Source organism: Electrona antarctica (assembly GCF_951216825.1).
Source record: "Electrona antarctica genome assembly, chromosome: 18".
Classification (NCBI taxonomy): Eukaryota; Metazoa; Chordata; class Actinopteri; order Myctophiformes; family Myctophidae; genus Electrona; species Electrona antarctica.
The window spans coordinates 33742756-33762922 of record NC_136799.1 but is presented as its reverse complement, the minus strand read 5'-3'; the positions used below and the strand labels follow the sequence as shown (position 1 = coordinate 33762922).

Below are 20167 nucleotides of genomic sequence, written 5' to 3'. Positions count from 1 at the left end.
TGATAAACACTTAGGGCCCTATTTTGCGTGTCTTAAGTACCAGGTCTTATGACTTAACTTAAGACCTGGAGGCGTGGTCAATGCTGTTTGGCCACTCAGAATAGCCAAATGGCATTGATCACGCCTCCAGGTCTTAAGTTAAGTAATAAGACCTGGTACTTAAGACACGCATAATAGGACCCTTAAGGTGGCCTTACACTAGCCGATAATCGGGCATTTGAAATCTGACAGCACCACACACTACAGGATAATCGGAGCGGGGGCCGAGCAAATATCAAACATTCTTGATGTTGATCGGGCCGATCCCGATCGCGCGCGGGGGGTGCCCGATTGAGTCGGGCACCCCCGAGCGTCAAAAATGCCCGATTATCGGCTAGTGTAAGGCCACCTTTAGTCTAGTGCATGGTTTCATCGCTAGAAAAGCGCTCTGTCTCCACCACCTAAATAGGAATGCACCTTACGACAGGCGCAGCTCATTCTTAGAGGTGATGGCAGCCGACAATCTGCCCGAAACACACCCATGATTAAGCTACCACATTGCACCCTCATAATGCGCCCTGTAGATAGTAAAATTGGCATGGACAAGGCGTAAGTTAAGACATGGCGCAAAGTTCCATTGTTAAAATGGGGCCCTGACAGTCTAATAGAGGTTGTGCTGCTATCAGGGTTTAAGGACAAAGGCAAATCATACAAGAAACTCACAGTTCAGGTCACAGTACTGCTAGCAAAGAAAACACATTCTTCCCCTGGCAGAGTGGTCCAGGAAAGGGAGGTGCACTGTACTGTGTTTATGACCGGAGGTCCCGGAGACGGCAGACTGGATGGGGTGTTGATCTCTCTGTGATTGACAGAGAGCTCTGAGCTGATGTGGCTAGCTGTCTGGAGGCCTGCACATGGGCAAATACGGCCAGACGACGAGTCCCTCACCCTGGCCCATTCATCTAGCCGCTGTGGACGAAGTCAACAGTCCTGACAGCGTCTATAACCCCTCTGACCTCTTACCTCACCGGCCGCCAGTAGCCAACAGCATGCAGGCACAAGGAGTCTCCAGTACTGCACCACTGTTTGTTTGGGAAGCCCTGTCATTTATCTTCCCTTTCCTTCCTATGCAGGCGACAACTTGTTAATTGAAGAGGATGACGGGCGATTTGAGGTTCCTATTCCAGCTGCCAGAAGGGTTCTTGTGAGTTCACTGACCTCTCGGTGTTAACAGGACAGCAGCACAGGTGGTGAAGGTATGATTTGAGAAATGTACTAATATGCAACTTCCAAGTCTTTTTCTTTCCTATTCTAATTGTGGCTTCATCGTTCTTCGTCCAACAATGTTCGGTCTTGCTGTGACCTACAGTACTGAACCCATGGATATTTGAAAGTGGACTGTACCAGGCAGGGCAGAGGCATCAGAGGCCTGGGAGATCAGAAGTGGGTCAGACTGAAAGGGCCTCCCCTGTTCTTGTCTGCCCGTCTCACCCATCTCCACACCCTCCTAATCCCGTTCTGATCAGTAATGAGCTGTTGTGGTAAGGTGGTGGGCGCACCCTCCCACAGTGACGGGATCAGGGAAAGTCTGACCTGAGTGACAGCAGGGCGCACATGCCAGGGTAAGCCCAGTGGGGGGGTCAGGAATCTCAATAAAGCTTATTATCGAGGAGAAGAAGACTTCCACCATCATTACCGACTACCTGAAAAGACAGCTGAAAAGACAGCTCAGTCGAAAACACGTCTTACGGTTACAATCTCTAAGGTTTATGTCCTCTAACGATGGAGAGAGGTCATCGCAAATTATGTCTGAACTACGGTACAAGAAAGATGGCGGCACATCCCGTTCTCCAATTTGGTGCACCATCTACTTCCTATAATTGTATTGCCACTGTCAATTAGTCGGTGACTCTGTGTCCTATCCGACACTATAGAGTCAAAACTTCTCAATGGAAGATTTGAGAGATCATCTCTATTCAATCACTGCAGATGTGCTAGTTTCTTAATAACTTGTCTTACACCATAAAGATTGTTTGAATTAACTTTTGTTCATTAAAATAAGTGTTGAAAGAATTGTAGCTTTAACATGGCTTGAAGAAAAATAAAACTAATCATTCTGTGGGGCTCTAATCTAATCAATACCGAAAGAATATATATCTGGTATTGTTTTATGCAATACCAGACACATTTATTATTTATAAATCATACATCTACTGTAAGTATGATCTTACTTGGCTGAGTGTCCAATCCTCCTGTGGGTCCTGAGCATGGAAATGTTTGTTGTCACAGCTACCAAGTCAGTGGCATGCAAGAGTGACCTCAAGCAGTGCATCATTAGTGTGTCCCCCTACAGGCCAAACTACAGCCAGCCTGTATCCACTAAGCACACAAACATAGACCTGTGCATCTAGGCCAAGTCAAAGACAGGCTTAGCCACCCCTCCCTCATTTATTGTCCCTCGCTAGCCAAATGTATTGTGCATTCCACTGGCAACAGTTCAATAATATTTACTTGGACCCCCTGACTCGTGAAGTGTAATTCACATTTCTAGGAACTTCTTGGTTGGTGGCACTGTCCTAATTTGAAATCTAAACAAACATCCATTCAAGCCATTTTCTGAGACGAAAGTCAACATTGTCCAGAGGCGAGCATTACCGAGGGGATTCAACTGAAAGGAGCTTATGCAAAATGAGTGAGAAAGTGAAGGGAGAGGAAGTAGAGAGCAGGCAGTGAGAGAGAGTCTGGTCAAATGGGTTCCTCTGCTGGACAGAATGTTTAATTGGTAATTTAGTACAATCACAACCCCAGACCACCCTGCCTGGGGGTTGGTGGTGGTGGGGGGGTCCTCTGCTAAGCTCATTGAGAGGTCCAACAGGCCCATCAATCACACCAGTCATCCCCTGGGACCTGACTAGGAGGCAGCCTCGGTACTGCGCTTATCCCAATGCCTAGCTACCAACACTCCAGCCATTAGCCAAGACCTCTTGAAGATATTTTCGTCCTAGAGGTCTGCTTTCTGCCAGACCACCGCAGCACCAAACGGTGCCACAGAAGCATACCAGGCACACAAAAAAACCCTCTTTAATCATCATGGATTCTTCAAGTTACTTTGTGATGCAAAGATGACAAAAAGCTTCTCTCTTCGGGCTCCGGTGCCAGTGGTTGATTAGAGCAAACTTGTTTGCGCCATGATTGCCAGTCCGCCAGGGTCCATATCACAGGCCCTGTAAATAACGGGTCCCTGCCAGTGGAGGGGGCCAGATGACATGCGCACACGCACGCACGCACGCACGCACGCACGCACGCACGCACGCACGCACGCACGCACGCACGCACACACACACACACACACACACACACACACACACACACACACACACACACACACACACACACACACACACACACACACACACACACACACACACACACACACACACACACACACACACACACACACACACACACACACACAGTACAAAAAGTACATATTTAATTTACTCCCTCAAGAAAGAACGAAAATGTACCAGCTTTGAGTTATTTTCCGAGTCTCAGCTGTGCATTCATGTGGAGATTCTATTGTAACACTACAAAAGTATTTGTATAAGTTGTTACCCTGTCCTGTAGCAGATGTGAAACATCGGGAAACTCTTTGATTAAGACACTGCCAGTGTTACATCATATTCATTGTTCTGCTTCATTAGCTCTTAATTTAGAACATGTTTTTCAGTGCTCTTGTCACAAGACGGCGCATTCATGTACGTGTCTGTGGTCGGACAATCTCTGTCCTTACGTCCTTCTGAAAGACGCTGATGGCGGAGGAGTGAACACACATTCAAAACAGGCCTGCATTCCTCCATAATCTCATGTTCTCTGTGACATATTCACCACGAGGGCCACTGCCAAAGGATGACATGCCTTGGTACAGTACATACCGCATAATAAAACAGGCTTAGCATGTATCTTATTAAGCTACGCAACACAGATCTTTTACCCAAGCGCCTCCAACTAGCTGGCGAATTGCCCTCGACCATGGGACAGATACTTGGATTTATTTCTCTCAGTTAGGTCTGTTCAGTCCTGATGAACCACACTGCTGCCCAACCTTAATAGATTCCATCACGCTATAGCTGTGGCAGGATGAACGAAGAAGGCGAAGTCAACCTCGATGAATCAGAAATGTTCAAATCGGCGTGACGTCTCTATCAAATCACCATGAGAAACTGGAAATGGAAAGGAAATGTTGGCAGAGAGCAGCGCATCTGTTCTCTCTCGCTCCTTCTTTCGTTGGGATTCGCTGCGTCTCTGGTTTTGGTTGGTCATTAACAAGTGTTCCTGTTTGATCGGCGCTAATAAAAAGTAAATAAGCGCAAGCGCTGGCCTCTGGATGGATGTCAGATGAATGCCTATGGAATGGGAGGTCTGGGAAGGACAAGTTCATGAGGGAACATGTGGGGGCCGGCTTGGAGAGAGCAGGGGGCCTCTGGTCCCTCTATTTCTCATAACGTTGTTGATTGAATGCTCCTGAAGAATAGTGCCTCATTACAGAGGGCAAGAGATGGAGAGAGAGAGAGAGAGAGAGAGAGAGAGAGAGAGAGAGAGAAGTGGAGTACAAAAAGAGACAAGTCTCTCTTAATCTGTGGTGGACCTCCTACATAGCAACAAAAAAAAACGTTTTTCATTTTTCCTCTTCAATTTAGTCAGTGCCATTCTCTCCCCCCATGTCTATAGTCCCTGGCACTGCACACCCCTACTGTTAGTGTTGGGGAGGGGGAAACAACCACATGTCTCCTCCAATACACATGGCGTCGCTACTGCCGCTTCTTCTCATCAGTGAGGAGTTTCACCACGACCAGGAACACGCTCTCCCTCTCAGTTCCTCTCTTTTGCTGGGCAGGCGCCACAACAACCTGTAGGAGTTGCTAAGATTGAAATGAAATAAGCTCTCAGTCAGGATGTTTCGTATTTTATCAGATATGTACAAATATATGTTGATCTATATGCGTTGATCTATAAAACACCAATCAATCAGTCTTAGGAGTCTCTGGCAGCAACAGAGAACACCCTGGCCTGCCTGCTTCCCACTCATGAACACGGCCAACTGTGTTTGTTGGAATGAAGGAATTGAAGCCCTGCCACGGTGGTGGTGGGTATAGGTACTTTATCCCTGCACCAACCGGAAGCCCCTACACAGCAAGAATGGATCCGTAACCCGGGTCCATTTTTACACTCTCTCAGAGTTAAATGAAGGCCCAGGATTTTACTGTGCAGAACATCCGGGCAGAGAGATGGGGCAATGTTAAGGCACTGCCAGAGTGGTGACCTCATCACCATGAGCTCGTCTGCAGAGGAGGCCGAGGCTCCTGTGGGCGGGGTCGATGTCTTTTACTGTAGGCCTGGGAGATCTCTGATCGGGGCTAACTGGAAAGCATCGCAGCGCCGGAGAGTCACTGGGAGGGAAGTGGCTCAGTAATGACAGATAGGCAGACGAATGGCTTATGGAATTCCATTAGCTGTTTAAACACACATGCAGGGAGGGGCCTCCTCCGGCGAGGCCCAGCAGAGTCATGCGGTGTCACCCTGTCATGCCAGCAGAACATGTCGAAAGGGAAACTAGCCTTTACTTGGCTCAGCTTTCAGCGGGGAACCTCAAAACCACAAACCACAGTCATTTCACCTGAGTCATTTGTATAAGTTAGAGAAGGGAAAAAAGCAAAGCCAAACAATAACAATGCTATTCTAGGAGGCGTTCCTTTCTCTCAAAAATGCAGCACTTTCTAAAAACCTGGATTCGGTTTCTTCTGTGTAATTCGCACTAGCGAAACAAATTACCTGTTTCCACCACAACCACCCAGTCCCCTTGACGACTGTTGTCGCCATGCCATCGAGGACAGTTTTAATTGCCTCCATGTCCACCCCTGTCAGAAAACAATTCACAATACTGCAACCCTGAAATCCAAACAAGGTCCAGGGATGATCCTCGCTCTATGCCTCATCAGAACCAGAGGGAGAGAGTTCTATGGGATCTGGATCTCATTATGGCCTGCGACTGTTCAACATGTGAGCGATAAGGGCACTGGATAACAACAAGACTTCTGCTTCCATTGGAAACCCACACGTCCATGATGGCATGACGCAAGGGCGAGATGGCCGATGTGTGAATGCTCAATGTCAATAAGCTCATAAGACTGTGATGTCTTATGAGCTTATTGACTGGATAAGTTAAGCAGAATACTGTATAAAAGAGGCTGTGGTATATCACAGCTACGGGTGTTGTTGGTACAGTATGACACAATGTGGTGTGAATTAAATGGCCATAGATGTGATATAACACTAGTCTGGCTAATAAGCCAGACCGAATCAGCCGCTGGCAAAATAAAATTGCCTGCCGGCGGATTACCACACGATTTGAGTGATTTGAGTCTGGCTTATTAACCAGGCTAATATAACACAATATCATGGCCTTGAGTATATTATTTCTTTTATAACGCGGTTGCCACTGATTTGCATGGCAAAATAATATTTTACACGGCTTACCCTGCCACACAAGTCTGCTGGTTTGTGCACACGGCTGTGCTCAAACATTTCTTTCAATGAGGTTACGTCTGGAAATTGGGCTATTCTTGAATGACCAGCCTAATTGAATTGGGCAAGTTCTGCTGACTTTTGCACGCCACTTACTGGTGAATCAAGGCACGCATGTTGGGAAACCATTGCACGTTGCTCAGTGCGTTCAAGGCTACGGGCAGGCACAATTGACTGAGGAAATGCATCACAACAGAATAGGGAACGTTAATGAACAGAATAGCTTAAAGTGTATGGTACTTTTAGACAAACAAAATAGAGTACCTAAGTCCCCTCATCCCCTGGTTAGCGGAAGTAATTTCTCTATGGCGAATAACATTGGGTCATCTTAAAATCGTCTCATATAGGCATTGGGGTCCAAAAATAAACAAACTGTCTCTACGATATTGTCGGGGAGACGGCTCTGTATCATCACATATAGATAGTCTGTTTCTGGTGAAAATGGAACTAATTCGGCGGCAGTAACATCAGCGTTTTCTCGCCATCTCTCGCCATTTCTCGAATCATATTCATATATGAGAATTTTTGGAACACAGTTCTTATTTGACACCATATGAAAGAAAGTCTATGGGAATTCAGAAATAGGGAAAAGAAATGCAAACCAGTTAGGATGTGAAATTACATCAGACTTGGGCGCTCTATGGCATTCAAAATTAGTTTTTTTATCATTTGTTCTTTCTTTGGAACAACAAAAAAGTACTGTATGTGCTTTTTGAAAAAATGTGGGAAGGTATTATGTTGACATGGCTTTGAATTGTTCTATTCTTTGTGCAAAATCAATAGTGGTACCGAGTGCCAAACTGAATTGAAATATAATGTGTTGTGACTTGTGACCGAATACTATGACAACATTGGTGGATTTCAGTGCTGGGAGCACGCCTGGCCTGACAATTCTTCACCTGGCTGCAGTAACTATTGCCATGATCCCTGGAAAGTTTGGGCGTGACACCCCTTATAAATGCATGTCAGTTTTTAAAACCAATTCGCTAAAGACGCTAGAAACTTTCAAACTAACTGCATTCGGCTCATCTGCATCGAAAAAGATCAATTTGGCACCAAATGTATGCATATTACCCAGTTTGAATACATGCAAATAGCACTGGAGCACCAAGACACCATTGCTTGGCAGTGCAATCAGGGGTGTATTTCACTCTCTGCGGAATGCTTTGAGAATGACAGTACACTGCTTCTTTTTGTCTTACATGCATGGGTTTAGCGGTGGCAAAGGCCATGCGATCCTTTTGTGAATTAGCCCCTCAGAGTTTAATTAACACTGAGGATTTGACTGTGTAGCCAGCCTTGGAGGACAGATACAGACACATCTGAACCTAATCCAAGTCACAAAATGAGAGTGTCTCCAGACTTAGAACAACACATTCCTTCCTGAAATGGCACGGCAACTATAAAATGGCAGTCACCCTGGCATCCTCTTCAGGTACAATAAAAACACTCGCCAGCGGTCTCCTGTGTAGCGGTGATGCTAGTTCTCAATCAACAGTGCATATTGCAAATGGCCATAAAGTGACTGACATGATGTGTCACACCCCATACACTCGAATTCATGACATCATTATGACAGCAGCAACAGCAGCAAAAAACACAGGAGCCTCTTGTAAAGTTAAGCGAAGTTCTCCCCCTCCTATGCAAGCCCTTCACTGATGCAGACACATAAAATGAACAGAACAGACATTAGGTTTGGTTTCCAGTGATGCCGTTATCCACGTTAGTCATTGGATAAAGCCCATGCCCAACACACAAATGTAACAATGTCTATATTCAGGTCAGGTCAAGTGGTTAAGGCAGCACATATATCTAGCGGAGTGTCTAAACAAAGGGCTGTAACACTTCAGAGGAGTTCATAGCATTCCCTTCAAAGAGCCATTCGCGATTACGTGGGCTTTACGGTACAGTACACTGTAAATATGGCTACATTTCAACCCCCCCCCCCGCCCCATGCTCTTCTCTTTCTCATTGCCTCCCTTTCCTTCTCTTCATCCCTGGTTCCCTGCCTGCGTGTGACCTGGGATCCAGGCCCAACTGCCCCCCAAACAACTACAAGACTATGAGCAAATGGATGGTTCACTCTTTTCGTTTCTCTACCGAACATCAAAGGAGGGAGGGGAGGAAAACATCTGGGAGCCAAAAGACAATGTGCCGGCAACTTAAGAGGAATGGGAATCTGGCGCACCGAGGGAGACGCAGAGAGGAGGGAGGGTTTGGGGGATCGATGGAAGCTGTGATAGATGGAGGAAAGCGAGAGGGATGAAGTCTGTTTCTGATTAGGGTCCGGTCAGACATTAAGCAGGGAATGAGGTATGACAGCACACTGTGACAGCCAACTGACATCTCCCACTGCCAGGCGTGTCCCTAATAGGATTAAGGGTACGGGGACAGCAACAGGGGCAGAGTGGCCCTTTGAGACACTACAGTTAGCTCCCCAAGGGAGCCTCAATAAATAAAAAGCCCCTGGGGTTCAATCCCAGGGCTCTTTGAATAACAGCACAGAGCTGCCAGGCTGTGTGCGCACACAGTGAGGGGCACCGCCACCCATGCAGCCAGCGGGCATGGAACCACCCGCTGGGTCTGTTTTTTAGAATCCACCGCAGCTCTGCCGGAGTAGGGCGACCGAACCGCCAACTGCTTCAAGGCCATTCCGGCCTCGCTCTGCCCGCAGGATGGGTGGGCAATGCTGCAGCCACGCAGCCATCTTCATGCTAGTAAATGTGTTTTCATTTGGGTCCCTCTTTTTGGGGCTTTTATGGAAGCACAAACAGCTTCATTTTTACAGCGGGTGGCTGGGGAGTCACGCACCGCCTCAGCGGAGGGGAGGAATCTAATGAAAGCTACCATGTGTGTGGGGATTAAAGCATCATCATCAATCATCAGCACAACATTCAATCAACGCTAGATCCAATAAGTAAACACAACTGCTGTTGAGATAAATGAGAAGTATCTTTGACCAAAAATAGAATAGAAAAGAAGATTTAATCCAGCATAAAGCGTTAAAAATAGAATAGAATAGAATAGAATAGAATAGAACAAAGTGGATTAAGTCATATATTGCAGAGCAGGACAAAGCAGAAGAGCTCAGATAGGCAAAATGGCTGGTCTGTGTTAGCTTTCATTTGGGAAGGTTTACCTGGTTTGGTGGGACATGTTTGGCACTTGTTCAAGCCCCAGGAGGCGCCCACACTGCCACAGCAATCATCCTGCTTGGTTAGGCCTGGCAGAGGCTTCCCACACTGCAACAAAACATCTGTGTTAAATCTCAGTGTTTTGGTGTGCGTGTGCGAGTGTGCGAGTGTGCGAGTGTGTGAGTGTGTGTGTGTGTGTGTGTGTGTGCGTGCGTGCGTGCGTGCGTGCGTGCGTGCGTGCGTGCGTGCGTGCGTGCGTGCGTGCGTGCGGCACATACTGGTATTACTATACTTGTGAGGGCCAAGTCAGCAACACAAGTACATTATAGTGAAATATACATTAGAGTCCTGCAACGGGTGGAGTACCCACGTTTGACGGGTGAAAACGGGTGAAAAATATGCTTCTATAAATTCACGGGGACGGGCGGTACTGAACTAAACGCGGGTTGGTAACACTTTAATGTGAAAATCAGAGAGCACTGTTTCAGCTCAAACAACGTCACTATGTAACATAACACAGCACGCCAGTGCTGCAGCTTCTGCGCACACAACGACACACACACCCTCCACATGCGGTATATATTGAAGATAAAAGTGAGGGCAGAAAAGTGAAGACGCCAAAAGTGATTGGCCGGAATGACTTTATTGTGATGATTTGATTGGCTGAGCGAGGAATGTGATGTATGATGAAATATGATGATAAGAGCGGCCCTCACTTCACACGAGTGTGATTGTTTTTATACACGACACTGGCATCCTTGCTACATGTATAACTCAGTCTTTAGGGGTAGGGTTCAAATGGCCCAAAAATGGTGTGTGTTTCGTGCGTGCGTGTGCGTGTGCGTGCGTGCGTGCGTGCGTGTGTGTGTGTGTGTGCGTGTGCGTGTGTGTGAGTGTGTCTGCACGCACACATGATGACAACAGTATTGTTGAGTGTGTGTGCATCAGAGCGTGCATGTGCACCTATCTGCAAGGACAGAATGAACCAGGGCACATCTGAGTCTGGTTAGGCAGGCGAGGACATAAACACTGCAGCCCCAGGAATAGAGCTATGCTCCTGGCATGCCTCGTTAAGAAGCTTGCCTAATTATTGTGAAGAGATTCCTATCAAACCTCACTTACTGGACTCCTGGAGAATGGAGATTTAAGCAACTTGAGAAGCAGCAGAAAGGACGTATATTTCGCAGATATATTTCAGAAAACACCAAGTTGGCATAATGGCATGAATGTCAGTGGGAAAACTGTAGGCAGGTTCTTTGGCATGCTAATTCAAATTCTATGGGGGTTGTCCAAAGCCAATGTGACTGGGAGGGAGTTGGACTGCGAGTTCTCATCGCAAGCTCTCCACGAGAGCACGGCAGGGAAAATGGGAGTAGTACTCCAGCATAAACAATCGTGTTCGATGGATAATCATCTGCACTGTGGATCACTGTGTTATTGGGACTGGAAACATGGAGTCCTAAGGGGAAAACACAGCATCTCTCTCACAGCCAAACACGCAGATGCTGCATTAGATTTAGGATTAGCCACACTCACGCAGCCTCTGTCCCGGCCTTCCCTAACCCTACGTGACCGAAGTCACGAACGCACACTATCTTTGGTTTGGACAAAGTACAGTAAATCTCTGCAATGTGCCATTCTGTACACACAGATACATAATATACCCTCTGTGAAAAACCTCCCCTGCTGCGTCGCGATGGGAAGAACCACATAGGGGGGGATTTCAAGCTTAACCTTTAAACCCCTCCCCCACCCACCACCTCCCCCCCCCCCAAGCTCGCCAAGCTCATCCTAACTCATAACATGCCTGTGGAACATGAGATAGCCAGTCAGTTCAGAGCTCGTAAATCCTGGGTACGAACATAAATCTGAGCCACAGGCCCACTTCCTGTGCTAGACAGCGTCTATCAGATGGGCAGACGTGGCTGGAACGGTATGCCGCCCGGTGGGAAAACGACACGTTTTTCCTGGCCTCCATGCCATGCAGGCACAAGCCGGAATCCCACCAGGTGGCCGGTATCAGTGTGCAGCAGTGACATTGTGCGTGCATTATACATACTGTATATTTTTCCTTATGGTAACAGTATTCCCTCTGTACCTGTCCATCAATGGTCTCTTGGAAACACCTCCCCACGAAGCCATTCTGACGGTTTTGTGGCCTGGTGGAGCCATGGTCGTTCCCATTTTCAGGAGGGTTTACATCGGCGTGTCCTTTGGCGTGCTCGCTATGATGTCCATTCCCGTGGCCGTTCCCATGCCCATGCCCGTGTCCTAATCCATTCCCAGAATGCGAGCGCTGCTGGACAGAGTGAACGCCCTCAGTGGCGGGGGCCGTCTGGCCAGGCCGCACCCTGGCGACCTGGTGGATCTGGACTTCGGCCTCTGGAGGGTGCTGAATGTGAACGTTCACCAGGGATGGGTGGAGAGAGACTGAGGGAAACAGAGAGCATGCAACAGTACAATGTTAACCACTTGAACCATAGCGTTCCCATTCTGGGATGCAATACATTCGGCAAATGTATTGCATATTGGTTATCTGGTTTTGGTTATCTCACCAAAGAGATTTGGTGTTGGTGTTGGTGAAAAAAGAGCGGACAGAGCTGATCCCGATCAATACAGTACGTCTTATTTTTTAAGTACAGAGAGTTTAAGTGGTTAAAGGGGAATTACACTTTATAACACTTTTGGGGGAATTTTCCCATCTACTGTACTCTGGAATTTATGTGCAAACCCTAGCCAGTTTTTCGGTGGCTTGTTTCAATATGATTTGAGCGAATGCCAACCCCCTCTTATCTTATCCTTATATTAACATTGACTAATGGGAGGGCGGGCAGCGAGGCCGGTGGGTGACCAGGGCACGGCCATGTCACTCATAAACAAACCAATCTGATGCTGTAGCCTTTTTCTCTTTATTGACTCGACGCCTTATGTTGTTCAATTGGAAATCAGCCATTCCCCAACCTCATTGACGCTGGGTCGGAGATGTGATGACACAACCTCATTGACGCTGGGTCGGAGATGTGATGACACAACCTCATTGACGCTGGGTCGGAGATGTGATGACACAACCTCATTGACACTGGGTGGGAGATGTGATGGCACAACCTCATTGACGCTGGGTCGGAGATGTGATGACACAACCTCATTGACGCTGGGTCGGAGGTGTGATGGCACCTCATTGACGCTGGGTCGGAGATGTGATGGCACAACCTCATTGACGCTGGGTCGGAGATGTGATGGCACAACCTCATTGACGCTGGGTTGGAGATGTGATGGCACAACCTCACTGACGCTGGGTCGGAGATGTGATGGCACAACCTCACTGACGCTGGGTCGGGGATGTGATGGCACAACCTCTTTGACGCTGGGTCGGAGATGTGATGGCACAACCTCATTGACGCTGGGTCGGAGATGTGATGGCACAACCTCATTGACGCTGGGTCGGAGATGTGATGGCACAACCTCATTGACGCTGGGTCGGAGATGTGATGGCACAACCTCATTGACGCTGGGTCGGAGATGTGATGGCCCAACCTCATTGACGCTGGGTCGGGGATGTGATGGCACAACCTCATTGACGCTGGGTCGGAGATGTGATGGCACAACCTCATTGACGCTGGGTCGGAGATGTGATGGCACAACCTCATTGACGCTGGGTCGGAGATGTGATGGCACACTTAAAACTCCAGAAGCTCAAATATTCCACCAGGGACTCTGTCCAGGTCTGGCAGCCATTTTTGGATTCTTTTAAACTCAAATCGATGCTCAGGTATAGGACAGTGAATTACTAGTTGGTCAATTTCTGTATGGCAAGTGACTTTATCCATTTCCTGTTGTTATTGTTGTTGTGTGTGCCTGTGTTTTGTTTCTGTATTACAGTCTTTATTTAAGGTATTGTTAATGTATTGTGCGATATGTAGTCCAGTGGTGTATGTACATGTGTATTTTTTGATTGTTGAAGACAATGTATAATATGGGCACAAAAGGGAAGGGACACCAACGGGTACTCTCTGACAAAGCCCCCGACACTATGACTCAAGTCATATCGGTCGGATCGATGGCACGATATAGGTGTGATGGGCCGCACAGCGGCCCGAACTCTACATGCCAACCTCTGGTCCTATAAAAGCCCATTCAACAGCAACATAGTGTTGATTTTGACAGCAACTTTTGATGTAGTCTTAATCTTTTGAATAATTTTCAATTAGTTTTAGTCATATTTTAGTAATCTGAAATGTTAGTGTCTAGTTTTAGCCGACTATATCATACGATTTTAGTCGACTAAATCTACAGTCGACTAAAATGTATGTTGGCGGACCTTGATGGCGTCGTAATGGCTGATTAAAACATGGTCGCATGCTGAAAATAGCCGATCAAGTTCAAGTTCACAACACATCGTGCTGCAACGCGTTGTGAGCATGTACTGTAGATCTGAATGAACCAAACAACCAACAACTAAACATAAAATGACTTGTCTAGTTCTACTGGATCTCTTCTCCACTAGTCCCTCCCTGACATTTTAGTCTAGTGTGATGGAATTATCTACAGAGTTTGAATTTGTTGATGAAATTGTCAACATATTTAGTCATAGTTTTAGTCATCATAGCCTGGTTTTCAGTGAAAAGTGAAAAAAAGCTAGTGGACGATAATTCTTCGTCATAGTTTTAGTGAACGACATCAACACTGCAGCAAAGTCCACATTAGACTCAGTGTAAACCAACGTGCCTGTTTCTCATATTGGCCTTTTGTGACGACCTTCATTTTTTGATTAGTCATTTCATTATGTTAATATTTCATGCTGTTTGGTCGCTTTCCGTTGCTAAATGCAGGACGTAGACCTAAGCAGTTTAAGTGTTGAACTCAATCATGCATTTCATTGCACAACTTCTGATGTGGGCGTAGCTGCGGAAAATAACATTGAAAATGTCTGTGGAAGCGATGGAGATTTCTGTTCCCTATCGATTCAAGCTGGAATGCACAGAAGACGAGCTGGATCATTTGCAGGCTGATCGTGCGAAAGCGATTCAGGACCAGGCTGGGATCGGTATGTGGACCAAGGAAATAGGTCGACGTTGGACATTTAAAATGAAATAACCAATAATGAATGTTGACAGATTCATTAGAAGGAATGAGAAGCAGGGCTGCGTGTTTACAATGAGTCCAACGTGGAGTTTGATGGGCTTTGAATGGGCTTCTATTGGATGGGGAGGTGCTTGCTCAAATGAATAATATATAAATATAAATAAATGTTGAAGCAGACAACTTAAAAACCCAAAGTGCCAGGGGTCCACACAGTACCTGGGTGTCAAAATGACCCCATTCCATTCTCAGAGTTATTAACATTCAGAATTTCACTGTGCATTCCATGCACGGGTTTCACAACCCGTGGGCCAGGGCAAGTGGGCCCCCAAATAATGATAATATTACATTGATATAAAACAAATGTATAATGGAAAAAGAACAATCTATTGATTTGATTCAAATAAACATGCTTTGAAAATGCAGGCGGCCCACCCATTTGACAAATGGGTGGGCCGCGAACACTTAAGATTTTCAAGTGGGCCCTGATCCACAAAAGGGTGAGAACCTCTGGTTTCTAGTGTATAGTTTACAGTTTATAGTTTCAACTTATGAACAGTGCCAGCAGAAGCCACGGCCAAGGGATTGAAGGCTGTGTATGTATACGTACTGTACTCTGAGAACCATCAACAAACATTTCACACAAACTTCCACACAAACGTGATTTCATCATCACATTATGAAATCTAAATGGGAAGAGAATGAACTGCGAGGAGGCACTAACAGAGACGTCCTTCTCAGCCACTGGGTTAAATCCAATCATGTCATTTTCAAGACCCAAAACAGATTTGTTGAGGAGTCTTGGAGATGTTGCAACGAATGCAACGTGGTGAATGAGCGCCTTTGTCCATCTGACACTGGAGAAGCATTTATCTTGCAGGGTGTGCCAGGGCTTTTTCCCAGAACCCTGACCTGCTCTCCCCTCTCATAAATCACTGCCTCGCGGACGGAGGTGAGTGTGCGGTATAGGCCAAAGAGAGAATACACAAATGCACCCTTATCAAATAGAGCAGAACCGTGAACCATATTTGATACAGTTGGAGGCCATCGATATTGTCCTTTTCTTTTTGCTGAGGTTTGCGTGATCTGCGCAAAAGGACAGTTAACCCATTTTGGGCGGGAACCCCTTTTGGTGTTTTAAACATTATGTTATAATTTAGCTATTGAAAAATAGCAGATCTACAAGCTCATAGCGCGCCACCGAGTGGCGCGCTACGAGCTTGTAGGTCTGCTATTTTTGAAAAATCGTGAAAATATTTATTTCAGAAAGCGAGGATTTATAAGGATTTTTTAAAATTTTGAGGTCAGGCCTAAATGGGTCAAATAATAAGGGACAATATCGGTGGCACCCAACTGTACTTTGCACAAGAGTCTGAGTTACTCTGCCTTTATTAATGAGTACACTTCATGTTTATATGTGATACTGTTTCAACCACTTAAAGGGGCATTCCACTCATTTTCAACATTTTATTATGTCATTAATATACCTTAGAGCTGTTGTGTGGAAATAATAAAAAGTCCCCCCGATTCTGTGTTTCCTAGAACTAGAGATCTGAAAAAAATCATTAACATGGTGAAACACATCTTGATGATGTCATCAAGATGCGTTTCACCATGTTAATGATTTTTTTCATACTTACAGTTCTAGGAAACACAGAATCGGGGGGACTTTTTATTATTTCCACACAACAGCTCTAAGGTATATTAATGACATAGTAAAATGTTGAAAATGGGTGGTTTTCCCCTTTAAGCCCTGTTTTACACCTTGTCACACGCCGGGGTTGTTGCTATTCTGGAAGAAAATGCTTGTAAAAATTGAAATAAAAAATAAATGTACACTTTCTCCTATACTGACGCCATGTCGAAGTGTCCTTGGGCAAGACACTGAACCCCAAATTGCTCCCGATGTGCTGGTTGGTACCTTGCATGGTTTCCGCCGCAATCGGTGTATGAATGTGTGTGTGAATGGGTGAATGTAATGCACAATCTATGTAAAGCGCCTTGGATAAAGGCGCTATATAAATGCACCATTTACCATTTATGGTTAAAGTGGTTAAATTGAGAGAGGAGACACTGCCGCCTTGCACACGTACAGTGTGGTACGCGCGCTGGAACGCTGAGCGTTCTCTTTGATATTATATCACGTCTAACAGCTGCTCCCCCTATGCCACTGGTTAGAACGCCACTCTGTTTTCAATATTCACGTCTGTTGATAAAAAAGGAGTTTAGTGTGTGAACAACATGAGCGCTTCCACTGAGTCACCCATTACACATCCAGCTCAGAATAGATTCTGACTTTCACTGCTGGCCCCGAGAGTCACACACACAGAGACACACTTACTGGTAACTGGTCTGTTGCACGTCAGGGGACAAAAACAATAACAACAACAACAAGAACAACGCGGCGACGCAAGGAACAGTTAAGTCACTCCGCTAAATCAAAACTTTCCAAGAATGTCAAATGTAAGATCGACACAGCCGTGGTTGATAAAACGGATCTATCTCTGGGGGGTTAGCGGCGGCGCGGAATGAAAAAGTTATTAAGTCTTTTTAGGCTGAAAATGAAAACCCAACACGGGTTCTAATAATAGCGTGCCGTCCCTGTGGATCTGTCATGTCATGTTGATGACATCATATTGATTTAAAGTTATTTTTATTCAGCATATTGATGATGTCAGTAATGCCCAAATATGGAGGGACGGTGGATCTGAGACCAAAGATCCACCAAGGTGTTTAAACACAAACATTAACCAAATTGCTTCCTTCTAGTGGCTCTGATGGGTCCAGCGGAGCACACATGGAGTAGCATTACAGTGTGGAGAACTGAGGACGCATCCCGAGGAGCAGCGCTGAGTTATCACCTTGCTGATTGGACAGAGGCAGGGTATACATGGAGTGGGACGACGGGGCATCTTTGCGGCCATTAGGGGCATGGGGACGGGCGGGCTGCGGAGCGGGGAGGTGGCAAAACTTCCCCGTGGAGTTGGACGGACACCAGCACTGGTCCCGACCGATGCAGCGTCCACCGCTGAGACAGGGAATCTGACAAAAGACTGTGGAGAGGGATGGAGAGAAAGACAACAGAGAGAGAGAGTGAGGGGGGGAAGGGGAAGGGGGGGGGGGAAGAGATACATAATTAGGTCATTACCAGCAAGAGAGAGTGTGCACATCAGCCAGTATTAATAATTGCCTTGATTTATGTGTCTTTGTACACAGAGGCCCATAGCAGTAATGAGAAACAGGAGGGCTGGTGCTAATAGGAGGCCTGACGTGGATTGGCTCATGTGTTCACAAATGGTCCATAATAGTAATACTGCAGCTAACTGTTCCCCCGGCCTGAGCTCACCAGACACCCTGTTCCACATGAGCTGTACCGAGTTCCAACTTCACCCCAGTTTGATATGCATTAGGCCACAGCCCCCTTTCTATCTCTGGGACCCCAATCTACAATGTACAGTTGGGTGCCACCGATATTGTCCCTTATCATATGACCCATTTAGGCCTGACCTCAAAATTTTAAAAAATCCTTCTAAATCCTCCAGTTTTCTGAAATAAATATTTTTCAAAAATAGCAGACCTACAAGCTCGTAGCGCGCCACTCGGTGGCGCGCTATGAGCTTGTAGATCTGCTATTTTTCAATAGCTAAATTATAACATAATGTTTAAAACACCAAAAGGGGTTCCCGCCCAAAATGGGTTAACTGTCCTTTTGCGCAGATCACGCAAACCTCAGCAAAAAGAAAAGGACAATATCGATGGCCTCCAACTGTAAAATCCTTTCTTTAGTTCATTTTGCACAAATCAATTTCACACGCCTCAAGTTACAGACACTTAAAGATCCATTTGCTTCCTAACTATCAATCATTTAGCTCGGGGCCCCTTGGAACCCCGTCAAAGGCCCCTGCGGGTCCCCGTACCTCAAGTTGAAAACCTACCCTGTCCAGTCGGCATGCAGTAATAATTACTAAACACTGAGATCAAGGGTTCAACTGAGCAATAATTCATCCAGTAAATGACTAAGTACGTAATTAGAATTATGCATCATTGGAATGGAACACCTGCCTTACTGACAGTGCAGGGTAATATATATATATATATATAGAACATTTCAAAGGAGAAACAATTGGTTCTCGAGAAGATAAGAAATCCTCACTGTCAGTGCCTCACTGAAATCCTAAACGTGTTTTGCCTGCAGTTGATTTATGTTCTGCAGTCTACCGCATGTGAGCATTCAAAGGGAGCGAAGGAGAGAGACAGACAGATAGAGACAGAGAGAGAGAGAGAGAGAGATAGACAGACAGATAGAGACAGAGAGAGAGAGAGAGAGATAGACAGAGAGAGAGAGAGAGAGTTACACAGTGAAATCATCAGTGTCAATTCAAAATGTATTTGTAACTCTGAGAGTATACAAATGTAACAATTTGGTTATATTTGTATACTCCCAGAGAGAGAGAGAGATCGAGAAAGAGAGGGAGAGGGGAGAGAGAGAGAGGGGGGGGGGGCAGTGTTAGCCAGATGGTGTTTGACAGAGCTTTCATGGCCCCTTTCGCTGGTCTTATCTTGTGGTATCTGGTATTGGGGCGGGCAGGGGGGGGGGGTTGGTTCTGTTTGGGGGAGGTTGTGCCAGGCTAGCCCGGCGCCCTAGATACCTGGGACCACTCCCGAGTAGCTCTGACCTGACATCAGTTAACTCCAAACTTCAAAGACGGGCCAAATGAAAAATCGACACAACCGTGGCCGGTAAAATCAGGACCACTCTGGAGGGAGGGTGGGGGCACTTTGGGCTGGGTTTTAAGCTGACCTCGGAAGTTCCGTTACCCTACAACATCATGAGTACTGTAGACAGACAGACAGACAGACACGGTAGCAGGGCACAAGCAACGCAGTCCACAGGAGCCGGGGCCGGTCTAGATGGCATGTAGGGAATGAGCACCCTGTCACAAAGCATTAATATCAGCCGGATCAGACTGAGGAGAAACAAAATAGACATAATAATAGACGGGAGGGCGAAAGAATGCACTGCAGAACTCTCTAACTCCCGACTGCAACTGTACAGTGGACGGACACTCGCAGTCGCGGAGGTCAATTCAAACTCAGACTGATTTTTTTTTTTTGCAGTGAGTGGGAAGAAATGAGAGGTGCAGAGAGGGGGGGCAGAGAGAGAGAGAGAGAGAGAGAGAGAGAGAGAAGAAAGGAATAAAAGGAAGAAGAGAGCGTGAGTCGGTATCCAGAGGCAGGAAAGGCTCCTGTGATTAAACATGCTGGCTGAATTATCAGCTCTGAAGGGCTATTAATTCCTCCCAAACTGGGACGCAGGCCTGGCTATGCACGCTTTGTCTCCCCTGGAGCCTCACCTCCGCATGGGGCAGCCACTATTCTGAGACAACAAC

General features: G+C 46.4%; 1 protein-coding gene across 2 annotated transcripts in view; it reads right to left on the bottom strand.

The window, feature by feature from the left end:
• Window positions 1–20167, bottom strand: part of LOC306942186 (latent-transforming growth factor beta-binding protein 2-like) — a 126932-nt gene that overhangs the window by 49345 nt on the left and 57420 nt on the right. For both annotated transcript variants that reach the window (XM_079527945.1, XM_079527946.1), the window contains exons 6-8: window positions 17639–17830; window positions 11797–12128; window positions 9704–9806 (exon numbers count right to left, since the gene is read on the bottom strand). In XM_079527945.1, the coding sequence (XP_079384071.1) occupies window positions 9704–9806; window positions 11797–12128; window positions 17639–17830 (627 nt within the window). The remainder of the gene's footprint in view (window positions 1–9703; window positions 9807–11796; window positions 12129–17638; window positions 17831–20167) is intronic.